Below are 16,643 nucleotides of genomic sequence, written 5' to 3' on the forward strand. Positions count from 1 at the left end.
AGCCCCCAATGCCACACATTCAGGATACGAAATAAAAGATGATATACACGATCGATAGCTTCAAATAAATCTATTCGTAAGCTAGACGTAGACGTAGGAGAGAAAAAATTTTCTTAGCTCAAACGCTTCATCTTTTTGAGTGTATTTTACCTCACTTTTCTTCGAACACTGTATATTTGTATAGCTCAAGATTTCAGTTTCAAATCAAAATAATAATTTATGTAAATTTATAACATATAACAATTATTTTAAGTGTTCTCATAAAAAGAAATCATAAATTTTTATGAGTTGTAGCTCCACTTTTCTTAACACTTATGTCTTTGTTATCGATAATCGTGACATATAAACGCGAATATTTCTACATATAACGACAAAATGGAATATATTTTTGGACTCAAATGCACAGATCGAGCATCTTTTGTAAACCGGCAAATAGGTGAAAGCGTATCATTTACAATGGACGCCTTTATTTCGCGTGAAAGGAGAAATCGTGATGATCTTTCAGGCCAGAGGCGCGAGCCGATGCAAATGTCGGCTGTTAATTAGCCGCAAACGACTGCTCGCGTTATAACGGGCACGCAAATCGCGTAATGGGGTAACGCGTGCACGTATCTCGTACCTCGGATCGATGACACAAAGAAAAGAAAAGAAGGCTGGCTCGAAAAAAGTTCGTATATGTTAGATGAATAGAAGAATATTGTATCCAAAAATATGTCACAAAAAATATAACATTTATATTAATAATTGTCAGTGACGTGTAAATTGATGTGTAAAACGAATATAGGTACTACAAGAATTATAGAATTTTCACTCTTATATAATTCTCAAGTAATATAATACGGTTCTTCTACAGAAACCGTATACGGTATAATACGGTGCACCAGAATCCCGTCCTTAATGATCAATTCTCTGCGTAATTTGAAGCTGATTTTTCTTTAGAGAACATTTTTAAGAAAAACTCATTAATCGTGACTTTTGAATATATGACATTAGATTAAAACATATTTTCCCGATTTAACCATTTGGCTTAAAGTAAAATTTTGAAACGAACTAGTAAAAAACTTGGATGTGTATCAACAGAAGTTTTATTCGGTAACACACTTTGTAAATTGACCACAATTCGTGTATGTTTTATATATTCTACTTCAATATTCTGATAGCCTTGCTGATAATATATAATTTATCTTATTGATCACGATTTAATGATGTATTTATTATGGAATATATTGTGTTTGTTCTCCATAATATGCGAAGAGTATATGACTATTATCGTTATATTATTATTAAATAATAAATGTTACGGTAAAATTTGGCAGAAAATCTATACTATAATATATATAATATATATAACATCGTAGTAATCGATTCCACTATTCTCGTATATATTTTTCAATTATAATTTTGTACATATATATACTATAATATCAAGCCGCAAATAATAGCTTTTATTACTAAAGTAAATGTTTCTCTGTCAAGATTTACGAGGGATATTAAATCGCTTTGCCTTCGATCATTGCCTAGTTCTTATTTCGTATCATTTATTTCCGTTCGACGATTTATTAAGAATTCTCACAAATACCGTTTGACATACATATGTTGACATGTTGAATTATATTATTTCTTTGATTATGGAAAGACATAGTTTTACCGTCAAAAATATATAATTAAATAAGAGACGATATAATTGAATAAAAATGCACTGAAAAAAGCTTTCAAATAAATGTGTATTTCAGTAGTACCATTAACATCATTTGTTTAAAAATAAGGATTTCTTATATTTGTGTTTTTAGCGTTTAAATTATGCATCTTTCAATAATCAAATAAAAAAATCGATGTCAACATATGTGTATATTAAAGAATATTTACGAGAATGCTTAATACATGTGTATATACAGTGTTCTATTCAAAGCTCTCTAAATTAAGAAATTATTTTCAACTAAATCAAGAAATAAAAAAACTTTAAAAGCTTCTATAAAAAAGAAATTACCAAAATTTGCACACAATGATGTTTCTCTCACAATATATTATTATATCGTCACTTCGAAGTGTATAATTGGTACTCACCTAAATAATTTGTTACAAATTGCATACAAATTGCATACAAATTGCATAAGGGCAAAAGTAGAAAATATTAATTAACATTTCCTTCTCATTAATAATGATGCACGTGTCGATTATACGTCTTTAATCCATAACAACATATTAATATTGTCAAGTTACGCTAAATTGTGTGTGTATATATATATATATATATATATATATATATATATATATATATACCTATATATATAATGCAATTTATTATATATATATATTGTATACATATATATCTATTATCAACATTAATTATTCCGCGGAGTAGCTACGACGCACAGTGTGAGTAACTACGACAGTAATTAGCTCAGTAATCCACAGCACATTCTATGCAGTTTCACCGAACACAACGCCGGCACGATGCGTCAGAGAGCTGGAAGTAATTTTGTATGCAACGCGCCGGGCGAGTCCGTGGGAGTCCACAATTTCAATTGGAAATTATAATGGAAATCTACGCCCGGAATTTATTTCGGATCTTCCACGGTCGCTAATCCGAGCGAAAGGAATTCGCGTTACAACGTCGGTCTTTAACACAAACAGTGTTACGTTACACCGAAAAAAAGGAAGGATTTTATCGGGTAAAAACCGCAACCGTCGTTACTCGACACCGCTTAAATCGGGGCTTGAATGCAAAACGAGCGCTATAAAAAATGTAATCCCGCACCTTTACCCAGAGAAAGGTGCTGCATTTTATTTTTATAATCAAAAAAAAATTGCACCCTTGTGCGCATCATCGTTTGACATTTTTCGAATATATTCGTTCATTCACAACAGTCGATCGCAATGAAGATACATATATATATATATATATATATACATTGCGAAAAATTAAAAAAATAATAAATACGTATCTATATATATATATATATATTTACAAAAAATGAATCGAAATTCGCGCATTCGATATACATTGTTATTGTGTTCAAAGCTTTGATTCGATTGTCTTCGAACAATACACATCGCGCGCGCGGTGAACCAAAATTACACTGGTCCGTCTGATCTTGACTTTTGCACGTCTAACATACACACGGCGTGGTACGTTCAATATGAATAATGGATTCGAATCAAACCGACCGTTTAACGTGAAGCGTGTGCCACGTGGATTCGCGTCTATTTACGTATGCGGATTTAATCTGCTGTAATCTGTGTAAGTCACCTTCCGATCGCGCGTTCTCTCTCTCTCTCTCTCTCTTTCTCCCTCGTCACGGAAGATGTAATTATTGAATAACAGATGAAATAGCGAGCATACCTATATCCCGGGGTGCTTGTATTCTCTCGGCTTTAACTTAAACTTCACGAGCGACGAGAGGAGAACGAACACACGCCGCATGGCGGAAATAACTTACGCTCGAGTTAACTTACAAGAGACACGCCAGCACGTTTTCATACAACGGGGACGTCCCGTCGTCGCGACCCCTTGTGTCGATATATATATATATATATATGTATGTATGTATGTATGTATGTGTACTCGATTACTTCGATAACGGGGCCACGAATGAAAACGGCCAATCGATTGCAGCCATGATTCACTAACGGACCCACCTGTCTTCTCTTGCCGTTTCAGGTGACAAGATGGCAGCGATACAGCGTCGCAAGACGTCGGCAGCGAAGAGGAATCGTGCGGAGGTGCTGTTGCTGGCGTTACTCATCGTAGCGGGCGTCGTTTTAGCGCGATAAGCGTTTCACTTCGAGAAATGTCCATAACTATTACACCATTACTTCCGTTTGTGATAGATAGGATATTACTCCCGGGGACTTTACAGTCCACCCTCTTCCTTTTTCATCCCCCTGGTTTTCCCAACTCTTCGCCCCATCTCTCTCTCTCTCTCTCTCTCCTTTACTTTCCCCTAGTTCCCGCGTCTTCCATTTTCCCACATCTTCCTCTCTGCTCCTCTCCCGTCTTTCTTAACTCGTCCTCCTTCGTCCTTATTTACTTTAGTCGAGGTTGCCGCCGGCTGGACTACTTAGATATGCGAGATTTTCGTGAAAGATTGCGCGATTGCCTGCTCCAAGTCATTACGCGCGACGCGCATGCGACTCGAATTATGTAAATACTCGCCAGGTCGAATACGCCACGACGACGCGGATTACGTTAGGCCAGGCCTGTCCAACTTCCGGGTATGTGCTGCCGATCGTTCGCCAGATTCAGATCGGTCGGATGGAAAATTCGTTAGGTCAGTGCAAACAGTACGGATCGATCGCGTTTGACAAGGTGAGATCCATATAATTCTCGAAAATTCAGATCATTTTTTGAGATACGCAGAAACGGAAATACATGCGTGCACGTGTGGGAAAATGCAAGTGTAAATATCGTCTCGTTTAAAAATAACATCCCTACTTCAAACGATTATTATTAGCGTTGTACAATTATTTATGTCTTGAAATTGCATTATTTCTAGAATAATCGAATCGTAAATAATGCATTAATTCAGGAAAGATAAATTTTAGAAATGTGCTATTCAAATGATTAAGGTCCTCTTTGGATAAATTATGAATTGTAAATTTGACTTTGTGTAATATAATGTAAACGATATAATTTTAATTATAAAATAATATAATATACAATTTGGGTCGAGACATATTATCGTAGGATGAATAGATAACTTCTATAATTAAATTCAATATGACTCGATATGTTATAAATATTAAATTCATTATTATTTCGTAATAAGAATAATATATTAAATTGTAAAAGCAATTATAATTGCGAATACATTTATTTGCGGAAACTGTCTGGCGTCTCAAGATAATTTAAATTGATTTTAATGTAAATTTTTATAACCATAAATTAATGACCTGAACCAAAACGTCATGAGTTAAATTAATAAAGAATAATAATTTTTTTATTATTTTTCTCCGACCAAACTGACATGAATTTGAAACGTTATGCAACTTACAATCAAAATTCATGTCAGTTTGATCGGAGAAAAATAATAAAAAATGTATTATTAACTTTACACTGACGACTTACTTTACCTCACAATTAATAAAGAATCTTTTTAGTCCAGTATTGGTCATGTTTTAATTTAATAAGTTTCTTATTTTATAAATTAATGATTTTGCGAATATTTCGAATCGGGGTCGTGTATCAATCTTTCCTTAAATCCGCTTGAATAACACATTTCCAAAGTATGGAGAATTTCTCTCGAGGTACACCGTATTTGCGAAATAAAAATAGAGAAGGCGGAAAAATATATGTGGAAATAGCAGTCAAAACCAAAATCCCCACGTCTATATCGCGAAATGTAAAGCATGGGTCTTTGCTCGCGCCATGATCTTGCGTTTCTCTCTTTTTCCCTGTAAAAATTGCTACGAAAAATTGCTCGCTTTACAAGCGCGAGTTGTAGCTCGGCGAAGCTCGTCCGCTCGCTTTACAATATTATGACAGCGTTGCGTGAAATGGAGATCACAACGCGTCACCAACGCGTCACAAACGCGAAAACACGTTTATTGCATGACGCGACATCACGCGCGTTTATATCGCAACGCGAAACAAAACGCGAACAAAGCGCACGGGATTGCAATACGCTGATATAGAGCGAGCGCGGCGCGTCATTAAAGATCGTCATTAAGTCGTCTCGCGGCTGCGTTATTACAGCTTATACTACTAGATGGATCATCCGCGCCTCGTTATACCTAGGGAAGGCATCGAGAAAATGAGGGAAGAGAGAAGATCCTATCCGTTTCGTGGTTGCAACATGGTATTGAGTATACGTTAGCAATTCCCGCAAGTTTAAACCCCCAGCAGTGTCAAGGTATATACATATATATTTTACTATACTTTTTGTATCTATATTATAAAATCACATATCTGTCCTCGATATTTATAAATCTTTATCTTAGTTCCTAATGTCTCTTAAAAAAGATCCTATTGTGTAACGACAGATAAATTACTGGCCGATTGTTGTTGCATATATACTGAAATTTTTATATGTTTATTATTAATAAAATTAAAAAAGAAAATAAGCGAATTTTTCTGATATTACGTAGACGATGTAAAATTGATGTTTCTTCAATTTTGACAAGTTAAGAGATGTAGAGTCTCTCAAACACAAACTGCCATGAAAATAACGTCACCACGTGCGCGCCCCTCAATATTACTTTAACATATATATACAATTGCAATTTCGCGTCCTTGCGCGAAGCGTGCGCGTGAATTTTAGAACGTCCTACATAAGAAAGTTAAACAAGTGGTATCCGCTTCTCAGAATGTTGAACAACTGACATCGTGACGTACGTTGCAACGGCCGTTCTTTCGAGCCCACGTGTAGCTCTGATCTTAAAATTGCACACGAGCGTAACACCGTCTCTCTTGTCATTGAGCTGAACTACTGTGAAGCGAACATCTCAAGAAAGAACGTGGTTTCACTGTACACGTTCTTTTCATATTTATTCCCCGACTGATCTATTATTACAGCCCGGACCTGCATAAACAATTGACGCGATCACTTGTGCAAACATGTCTAATCTAAATTGATCGATCAAATAATGAAAAGAAAACTAGCGGCGTAAAAAATAGATCGAGGCACAATTATAAGCTATCACATGATGGGATCTCTCTTTTTATTATAGTTTTCCTTTTTCGAACTTTTAAAAATGTTCTTAATTATACGAAATTAAGAACATGTTATATTGTGCGTTCTTCTACGTTTAGAAGAGGTTTTTCGCGAAAAGACATCAAACCTGCCATCAATTTTTATCTCTCTCTCCGTATTTACATGTTTTTATAAAACCTTTTAAGAGCGAACTAAGTGCCCATCGTTAAGGCGTGCTTATCGAATTAATTACAAGCTGGGTGTCGTTATTGCGCATTAAGTGGAATCTACAAGTTGGACAGGCTTGACTTTGTTAGGCTCCGAGCGGCGGCAGAAACGTGTCGTTTTAAAGGGGCCCCCGGCGTTACTTTTGAGGGCCCACGAAACTATCACGTAGCATCGTTTTCTCTCGCCTGAAAAAAAAACACTGTACACATCGGATACACGTAGTGATTAAGGCGATATTCAACGGTTCTTTCTGTATATCTTAATTTAAGGCGAATAACACGCGCGCGCAAAAAAAAAATACAAAAGAAAACGTAGGGAATAGTAGGATAAACGGTATTTTTTGTCGGAAATCGAATTCTTTCTCCGCGTTATCTTCGTTATACATATACGTTATTCAGACGACATCGTCTCGAAAAGCGTTTGCTGAAAAAACGTCTTGCCCTTTCCACGCGCAAAGGAGGGAAGATCTCAAGGAAAAGCTCGCAAATGAATAAAATTATATCCAATTGCATATAATGTGCAATGATATTTAATCCTTGAGAGGTAATTGTGATGACGAAATACGTAATTGTGATGAAATCTGAACGGTTTGTTGTGAGAGAATGAGAGGTGTAGGCTAATGCGCGCAATTAAATTGCGAAGCAAATTTTAGTTCTTCAAAGTTTATTTTATACGCGAAATTACGTTTACATGAAAATCTTATGGATTTGATCCAGTTTTTGCTGTTGAAAGTCACGTAAGTACGTCGCCAATATTATGTCTTTGAGAGCGACCTTTATGTGACGTAATCTGTATCACGATCTAGCGATTTATTATAGTAAAAATATATTATGCGATTTAAAAATAATTTTGCAACTAAATTTTCAAACTATTCTTCGAAACATGATAATAATATTTATTATTGTTGTATTGGTGTCGACAGAAATATTCATCAGAGTTACGTGAGGTTTAATCGTGTGTGTGACTTCTTGGCATGGCTATTTGAACACTAATTTAAAATACAGAAATTAGAAAAGGTACGTATATATTAATTTTAACTTGTCTTTATTTATGGAAATCGCGAAAAAAAATGTAATGGACGTAAAAAAATGAACATTTTTCCAATAATCGTTATTCGTAAAACTTTACTAGGAGATTTTTCTCAGAATTCTTGTCTTTATCGAGTATTTTATTTATTTTTTATAAATTCATTGCTTTTCTCGAGTTGCTTCGATCATTTATCTCGCAAGCGGTTAATAATTGTTACAAAGTAACGATTCATGTTTTAACGACTTTTTATAGTACCTACGGTAAAAGCAATAATACAACAGCGTAATATTTTATGAATTCTCGCTCAAAAAAATTCATTTTAAAATTTACTTGCTTTTAATAAGCGCGCGCAAATAAACATAACATATATAATGCCATAATAATTTCAATGAGAAAAACTATAATTCTCGGCATAATTTAAAATATATTGTATAGAGAAAGAGAGAAATCCGCGTGCATAAAAACTCGTATAAATCGTGCATATAAAATTCGTGGAATTTTTACCTGCACATCCTCTCTGAATCTAAAATTTTAATGAAGTTATTCCGGATAGAAGCGAAAAAAAAATTGTCTTTCGAGTAATTCCTTTATAGGAATATCATAAAATTCAAGCTCGATCGATATTACATTGCGTGTCAGCATATATATTCGTTATTACATAAGCATATGTTATCGGAAGATTTAATTCGATGTTATGAAAGCGTACGTATTGTTAGATATTTGCTCTGTCTCGTGCGACGATCTTCTAGCGATATTTATAAAAATAACATCGTACGTCGAGAAATATGTTTCGTACAAACGGTTCGAAATCCGTATTCGTTATTCATTATATGTTATTAATATGCGAAATATATATGGAACGTGATATCAATTCTACTGGAATTTTAACGAAACGATTTTGCAAAGGATTTGTCACCGTTGTCAAATCAGTTCTTTTGATAACGTCTGGAATTCTTGATCGTCTAATCGTGATAAATTTACAGTTACAGCTTTATCGCTCACGTCATTTGAAATTCAAACAGTCTACAAAGCGGTTACAGAATTCAACAAATTTTACGACCTTTCCGACAATTCCCCAATCGTTTCCTACAATCTCTTCGTTACTGTAAGTTAATAGCTCCTTTACGTGTATACTCAGATTATTTTTCTAGAACCAAATACACGCTCGCGTATTATGTATTAAAAAGAGAGAGAGAGAGAGAGAGAGAGAAATATGTGCATGATAAATTTTTTATACTCATTTAGAGTTTTTTTTACATTAACATGCTATCTATTTTAAGTCCATTCTATAGTATGACTTTTTACATCAGTTGATTATAAAACTTTCCCGTTACAATCATTGGCAATATTTTATATTTTAATTAATGCGCAAAGTATATATATTCAACATTAATTCCAGAATATCTGTTTACGAACAAGATATATGTTTGCATATATTTCCATCTTAATTAAATTATCTCTTAAAATATTTTTACAGTCATGCAGTATGTGCATATATGTTTTTCTTTTTCATTTGTACTGGAAATTTTCAGAAATATGATACCTATAAAACTAATTAAAAAATCATCCCTTAACAATGCAATTTTCTTAGCAAGTTTCAACGTAGCGCAAAAATCGCGAGAATTTCGCTCCGAGGGAAAAAATGCCTGCGGTCAAAAGAAAAGGAGAAAAAAAAAAAAAGAAATTCTTCGACCGCGGCGTACAAAGAAAGGGGATCGGGTCTCTTAACGATAAATTATTCATTACGGTTATAATTAATAAAACAGGAATTTTTAGTCTATTATTTTCCTCGCTTTCATCAAAAGTCGATATTAGAGAGTCGGGCTGCATTTTTCTGCTCCCTTTCGCCGTACGCGGACGGCGCCCTCGTTATTTTCGATACTGATTCAAGATTCCGAGACTGATTTCCCGATAACGGGCGCGCACGCGTGTTGTATTTATTTATATCTACGCGCGAATCGCGAAATTCCGTACTCTGCGGTACGGGTATTTCGATGTCGAATACCGGCTGATGAAGTTATCGGGGAAATAGCAGCAGGGCGCGATACGCCGTAATGAGAACAATGCGGCGCTCCTCGAATATTTACCAACCTCACGGAATTCTGCAATAGCGTACGGCCCGTCACGCTGAAGCGACTACTAACGCGAATTCCACGGATTAGCGCGCCGATTCCTCAATTAATTTAATTAAAAATGAGTACCCAATGGAAATAATCCGGCGTGTGTTCGTGGGAGAAAGAGAGCGAAGCGGGATATTCGTTCGAAATCTCGTTCGAGCTCTCGTAAAAGTCGTCTCTCGTACGCGCGCGTTCGCGATTACATCGGGATTAAATCAATTATTAACGCGAGTGCAACGTTACATACCGTTATCGATTGGCGTTTCGAATTGCGATATATTCGTATTCGTTAATAAAATAAAATCATAAAGTATACACAACATGTACGCGTATATGTATATGTATATGTATATGTATATGTATATAACATATACGTAGACGCGTGCGTAATCATCTCCCTCAGGGTGGAAACTCTCATCGACTTGCAAATATTTTTATCCAAAGCATGCACACAAGAATCTGTTTCTCTCTACCACTGCTTATATTATTTTTATTAATATTAATGAGAACGATAATGATAATTATCATTAGTTGCCATTTATTTTATTTAAATTATCTCAAAAAATATTTTTCTCCAGTATTTTTTTACAGCTCGAAAAACTCGATCAAAGTAAGACACTTTTTCCTCTAATTTTTTTAACGCCGCAGCGAAAGAGAGAGAGAGAGAGAGAGACCTCTCGATATTTTCAAACAAATTTTTCCCACGAAAATCTTTGTCCGCGCGACATAGTTTTTCGCGTCAAAGCTGCTCGAATTTTAATTACGATCTATCTGGCGGAACAGTTGACGAAATTCGCGATGGAAACGCGTATATCCCGGCCAGATGGATACACAAGGAGATACAACGAACGCAATAATTATCATCGATTCAACCCTCGGCTCTCGCTTCCAGCACAACGTTCCTATCCGCGAGTCTTGGAAACGATCGGACGCGCCGCATTTCGCTTCTCCGTACAATAGTCCTTAATGAGTTCCCTTTACATCGGGTCGCGTACTGTCCGGATCATCCTGACGGATCGTGGAAAAGAAAGAAGAAGCGAAAAAAAGAGAGATAAAAAAATACGCGAAGTAACGTTTGATCGGTGAAGCGTAAAGATGGTTTCCGCGGATTTCGTGGAATCGCGCGCAGTCACCCGTGTATTATGTATCCGTCGTTATCTGTGACTCTCTCTCTCTCTCTCTTTCTCGGTGATGGTGGTGGAATAGGGTGGAAAAAAAACGCGGTAAAGAAAGGGTCACACACGGGGGTTCATTTCGCCTCCGGCACGGCGGGATCCATCTCGCGCGTTTCTTCATCTCTTCTCTCTCGTGTCCGTGACGTCGCAATCGCGGACGGAGATCCTTGCAAAAACATCGATAGAAAACGGAAATCCCCCGCGGAATTAAATCGAGAATGCTCTCCAGACTCCCGGAAGCTACTATATATACGCGTCTTTTGTTTCTTACCGCCGATACTGACATTCTTTCACGTTTTCCTAATTCCTTTTTGAAAAGCTTATTCCTTTAGTCGTTTCCGGTTACCCAGCTCGGAAATCGACCTGGTAATCGGAAATTTCATCCCATATATCGACGTTAAATCTATCTTTATTTATCATTATACTTTTGTACAAGGATAATGTTTTCTTCAATTAACAACTAAACGCAAGAAATATCGAGAGAATTATTTCTTATTTATTATCAATATCAACGCTGCAAACTTGACGTTTTCTTTGCATGATATATAGGATAGATTGTGTTCGCTTTTCCTCTTTCAATTAATCCTATAGATTTTTTTCAAAAAGAAGTTCATATTCTTCCATATGTAAAAATAATCAAAATATCTTATAGTACTTGCAATTAAAACCTATTCGATATAACAATTTAGATTATCAACAATTAAAAGCATGTCATTGATATTTAATTATATTCTTGCGTTTTTCTTCCTAATATTGCTTCAAATATGTTTGATTGAAATAACAAAAAATGATGTTGAAATACTTTATATTTAACCCAAAAACTGATTCGACTGCGATGATTCTAATCATGCAAATATATTTGTGCCACTGCGTGAATCCTATAATTATAGGGATATTAAAAGGTGCAGTGAAAAAAGAAAAGAGAAAAAAACAAAGTAAAAGATGTTTACTACGAATAGAAATATCATGTTTGTTTCGAGTAAAAACAGGTCGCGTGTTAACGGTGCCGTAGTTATTTTAACGATGTTACTTTTCAACATTTATATGTGTATATATATATATATATTATATATATATATATATATATATATATATATATATATATATATATAAGACGTTGCTTGAGAATCATACTTGGGATTGCATGTTGCATTTACTTTGTGGACGCATTTGCAGCATACGTGTTATGCAGAATATGAGAAAAAGTTCTCGAAGGCAGGTTTTATAGAAGAAAAAAGCAGGGGACGCGTAAAATTATTATTATTCGAGAGGAAAATTCATTAGTAATTTGACGATGTGTCGCTTCGATCACATTGTTTTCGCATGAAATTTTAACACACGCTCCATTCACACATCCACTAAACTCTATAATTACTTAGCGTTTATTAATTCGCTCTTGCAATTCACGCGTCTCTCGTTCGCTGTAAATATCTAATAAATTATTGACATCAATCGTGACAAATGTGCGATCGATAGTTGCATTTGTGTTATAAACAATTTTATGCACAATTTGATGATAAATACAAATAATGCATGAATGGTGCGCGCTATAATAATGCAGCGACGTGTATTTGTGATGAAAAACAATGATTTCAATAATATGCTTGTACGTCAACATGTCATGAATCATCACATCAATGATTATTATTCCAATAATAGGGATTCTAATCGGAACAATTCTCTACAATGTTTCCATGTCTCTCTCTCTCTCGACATTTCCGAGAAAAGAAAACAAATTCAACGAAGCAAAATGCATCTGAACATAATCGCGCGATTTTGGGAACAAACGATCCCAAAATTCGAGCGAACAATTATTCTTATCCCGCGGACACCGATTTGGCGATTGAATTTCATTCGAGATTCATATGGCGGGCGAACGGATATAATCGGGGCTAATCTATTTCGAGTTTCCAGCTAGACATCGTAGACAATTAGACTGACCAGATTTGAATTCGATTCGAGATTCGAACGCGAAGTACAGGTGCAAACGAGAGCCCAGGATTGCAGCCCAGCGGGCGGAAGACTGATTGGCCGACCCAGATGCATACCGTTATCATAAATCTGCTGAAAATCTCCCGCACAACCGCGTAGATATATATTACTACGCTTTCCCTCGCCCGCTTTTGGTTCCGAGTCTCTGCATTCTTCATCACCGTATTTTCGCGACGACCAAAAGAGAGAGATCACACGCGGGTGTCTCGGAATAAATTAATGCGCGCCATTTATCGAGCACGAGATTTTATTTTAGGTACTGGTACGCATACGGGGCTTACGTTTAAATGCCAAATCTAACTGTAGCCTTTAAGTAGGTCGGCTTCGTCGATTTACGATTTCCGACGAATACAAAAAAAAACCTTATATATAGTCGATCACATATATTGTAGCGCCACGTAATGTAAATTTTGCTTTCAAGGCAGACGATTTTATTTTTGGGAACCACACTATGTTATTTAAAACTATGTTAGTTAAACCACACTATGTTATTTAAAAAATTAGCATTCAGAATCGACGATAAAAGTTTAAGATTGACATTGGCGATGACGATGATCTCAAGAAAATTTTAACAGCAAAGTATGTAGCGTGCACGGAACAAAAATTAGCTACCATAACTAAATTTTAACTGTCTTCATATTACAACCTGAAAGTTATCATGCCTAAATTTTTGCTATGGCAACCAATATTTTTTAGCCATAGTTTAATAGAGAATTTTATAGCTAACAAATATTAGCTATCATAGCTAAAATTTAAGCATGAAACTAAATTTTATGTGTAATATAAGAACAGCTAAAATTTAGCTATAGTAACTAATTTTTTTCGTGTTTCACTGAAAAAAATTATTAACTTGATTAAATTGTTCAATTAAATAATATTTTGTTAATTTGACATATAAAATTATTTAAATTAAATATAACATGTCAAAAATCTAACAAAACGTGTATTTGACTTAAATACTAATACCTATATGTTCAATTATCAAATAGTAATTTAGTTGAAAGATTTAGTCAAGTTAACAATTTTTCAGTGTACGTCGCATGAAAAAAAAATTGAATATATATATTTAAATATAAATTTAAACTCACATAAATGTGTAAAATTGAATACAACAAAATAAATCTTTACACGATTGTGAAGAGTAAAAAATGAAAAAATAACATGCGATGCACATCAAGAGAAATTCGAATACAGACATCAGAGTACCTCTCTCTCTCAGGCTTGTTTATTCGCATAAATATCAGCATAAATGTGCAAATAGGTATTTTCTATAAGACTCTATTTCGTTCTCAATTACTTGGATATTAATAGAGTCGTGTTTCTCTCTCTTTCTCTCTCCATGCCGTGACAGCTAATAAAACTTTGAAACGACTTGAACCAAGCGTTTAATAGCAGCGTCTTGGGCATCTGACGGATATTCAAGTATTCGTATCTTCTGACACGTGACTAAATGTTATAGTATAGTTATATAATATAAATTAACGCGTCTCTCTCGTAAGAAGAAATTCGGTTCAATTTAAAACTCGCAACACAATTTGCCGACTAAAGTTTTAAAGTGCTGCGCCTTTAAAACTTTAAATAAAAATCCTATTTGATATTAAATAAAGTTATTAAATCATAAAAAAATTTTAAGATAAAAATAAAATTATTCAAAAACATCTTATATTTATATATTTTGCATGAAAATTTTTGTAATTTCAAAGAGAATTTCACAAGATAATTCTGGTGACAAATATTGTAATTAATATTTTTTTCTCAACAAATTGTATCAAACAATTTTTTAAGATACATGTGTAATATACAAATAATTGAAATATATACAAAATTGAGTGCGCGCTTATACTTCTGACAAATGAAATAAAATCGTGAAAACTATATATATAATACATTCACTTGACATTGCCTTTGTTCACGCAATTTACGAATTTAATCTCCACATTATTCTTTCTGCGCAGAATATCAGTTTAACGATCATAAAATAAAAAAGCTATTCGCGTTTAAATGTCCATTGCTTGTGAAAAATTCATCATCATGTGGCGGACAAGCATAATCGACCGGCGAATGCTCCTACTCGTTGATCAATGAGAATCGATAATTACCTGCCGTGTAATTAACAGCGATCGTGCATTCCCGATAACCAGCCGCGTTTGTACCGCGTGAGAACGATAAATTCTCCGAAATGAACGCTTCCGCAGTAATATGGTCCGATGATAATGCCAACGAGCGAAATAAAGTTGAATTAAAATATAATATGGACCGCATTCATTGTTCCACACATACACAATGGAATAACAATTGTTAGCAGACCCGTGGGATTATACTCCGCACATCTCTATGTATGTGTGCATACCGATTAGAATTTTACTCCGAAATATGACTCGTTAGAGCGAAACTTTAATCAATAATTTCGAACGAAATATTTAATAAACGTATCTCGAGAAAAGCGTATCTCCTATAGAAATATTCTTTTATTTTAATGTTTTTTATTTTTTTTTAATTATGTTCTTTTCATGAAATAAAAATATTATCGAACGCATAATTGATGAATTCATCACTTTCGTAAATGGAATAAAATTACTACGTGTCTTTTTAAGATATCTTTTTAAAACTGCCATGAATGTATACATTTAGTAGTGAATAATTGTAATTAGTTATAGCATAATTTGCTTGTTAAAATGTGTTAAAAAAGTTCATAGATAAATTCATATGTTCACAAATGATACAGACGTAATAAAAGCAATACTGTTGGACTGGAAGTGCGTGTATTAGTATAGTTCTCAAAAAAAATATGCGATATATCCGACTTATCGCAATTCGATATTTGTAAAATAGTGATTGAGAATATATACATATATAAGGATAAAAAACAAGACAAGAGAAATAGAAAGAGGTGTTGAAAGAGCGAGACGTTTTCCAGCGTGACTTTTGCGTACCAAAAAAAAACAAATATTTTCTATTGCGTCGTCTTTACTGTTCGTTATTATTAAGATTATATTATTAACTGTACGGTGTAACGATACCAAATTAATTAAGACCGGCGTACGATAAACGGGATACGACGTTGTCCGCATCGCAGCGCGTTTATCTGCACTCACTCATAGGATATTCATAGGATCTGACATTAAGGATAAGACGATAATGTACGGTACATTACGGTGGATTTCGAATTAATTCTTAAAGAATTAAACGATAAAACTTGCAACTTAATGAATTTCTCAGTATATGTCTGCAATCATGTATTATAGAAAAGAAAAATGATTCGATTCAATAAAAACTTACGAAAATACATTTGTGTGCAATTATTTCATCTCTGATGAAGAAGCAATTTTGCTCGAATGATTTCAAACGTATAAAGCATGCTTCTCTTTTTTTCTCAATTTACACAAGATGAATAATAAAGTGTTCGATCCAGTTTGCACGGCAAACGAAAATGGCGATGAAATGCATAACGAAAGAACATAAAAGTGTAA

General features: G+C 34.5%; 1 protein-coding gene across 4 annotated transcripts in view; it reads left to right on the forward strand.

Moving 5' to 3' along the window:
* The window catches only part of dpr12 (defective proboscis extension response 12), a 258,329-nt gene extending 241,870 nt beyond the window's left edge, over positions 1 to 16,459 (forward strand). For all 4 annotated transcript variants that reach the window (XM_029300488.2, XM_029300485.2, XM_029300486.2 and 1 more), the window contains exon 7: positions 3,662 to 16,459. In XM_029300488.2, coding sequence (XP_029156321.2) covers positions 3,662 to 3,774 — 113 coding nt within the window. In that variant the 3' untranslated portion in view covers positions 3,775 to 16,459. The remainder of the gene's footprint in view (positions 1 to 3,661) is intronic.
* The last annotated feature ends 184 nt before the right edge of the window (positions 16,460 to 16,643 follow it).

Source organism: Nylanderia fulva, unplaced genomic scaffold, assembly GCF_048542155.1.
Source record: "Nylanderia fulva isolate GAGA-0341 unplaced genomic scaffold, ASM4854215v1 Scaffold14, whole genome shotgun sequence".
NCBI classification, from domain to species: Eukaryota; Metazoa; Arthropoda; class Insecta; order Hymenoptera; family Formicidae; genus Nylanderia; species Nylanderia fulva.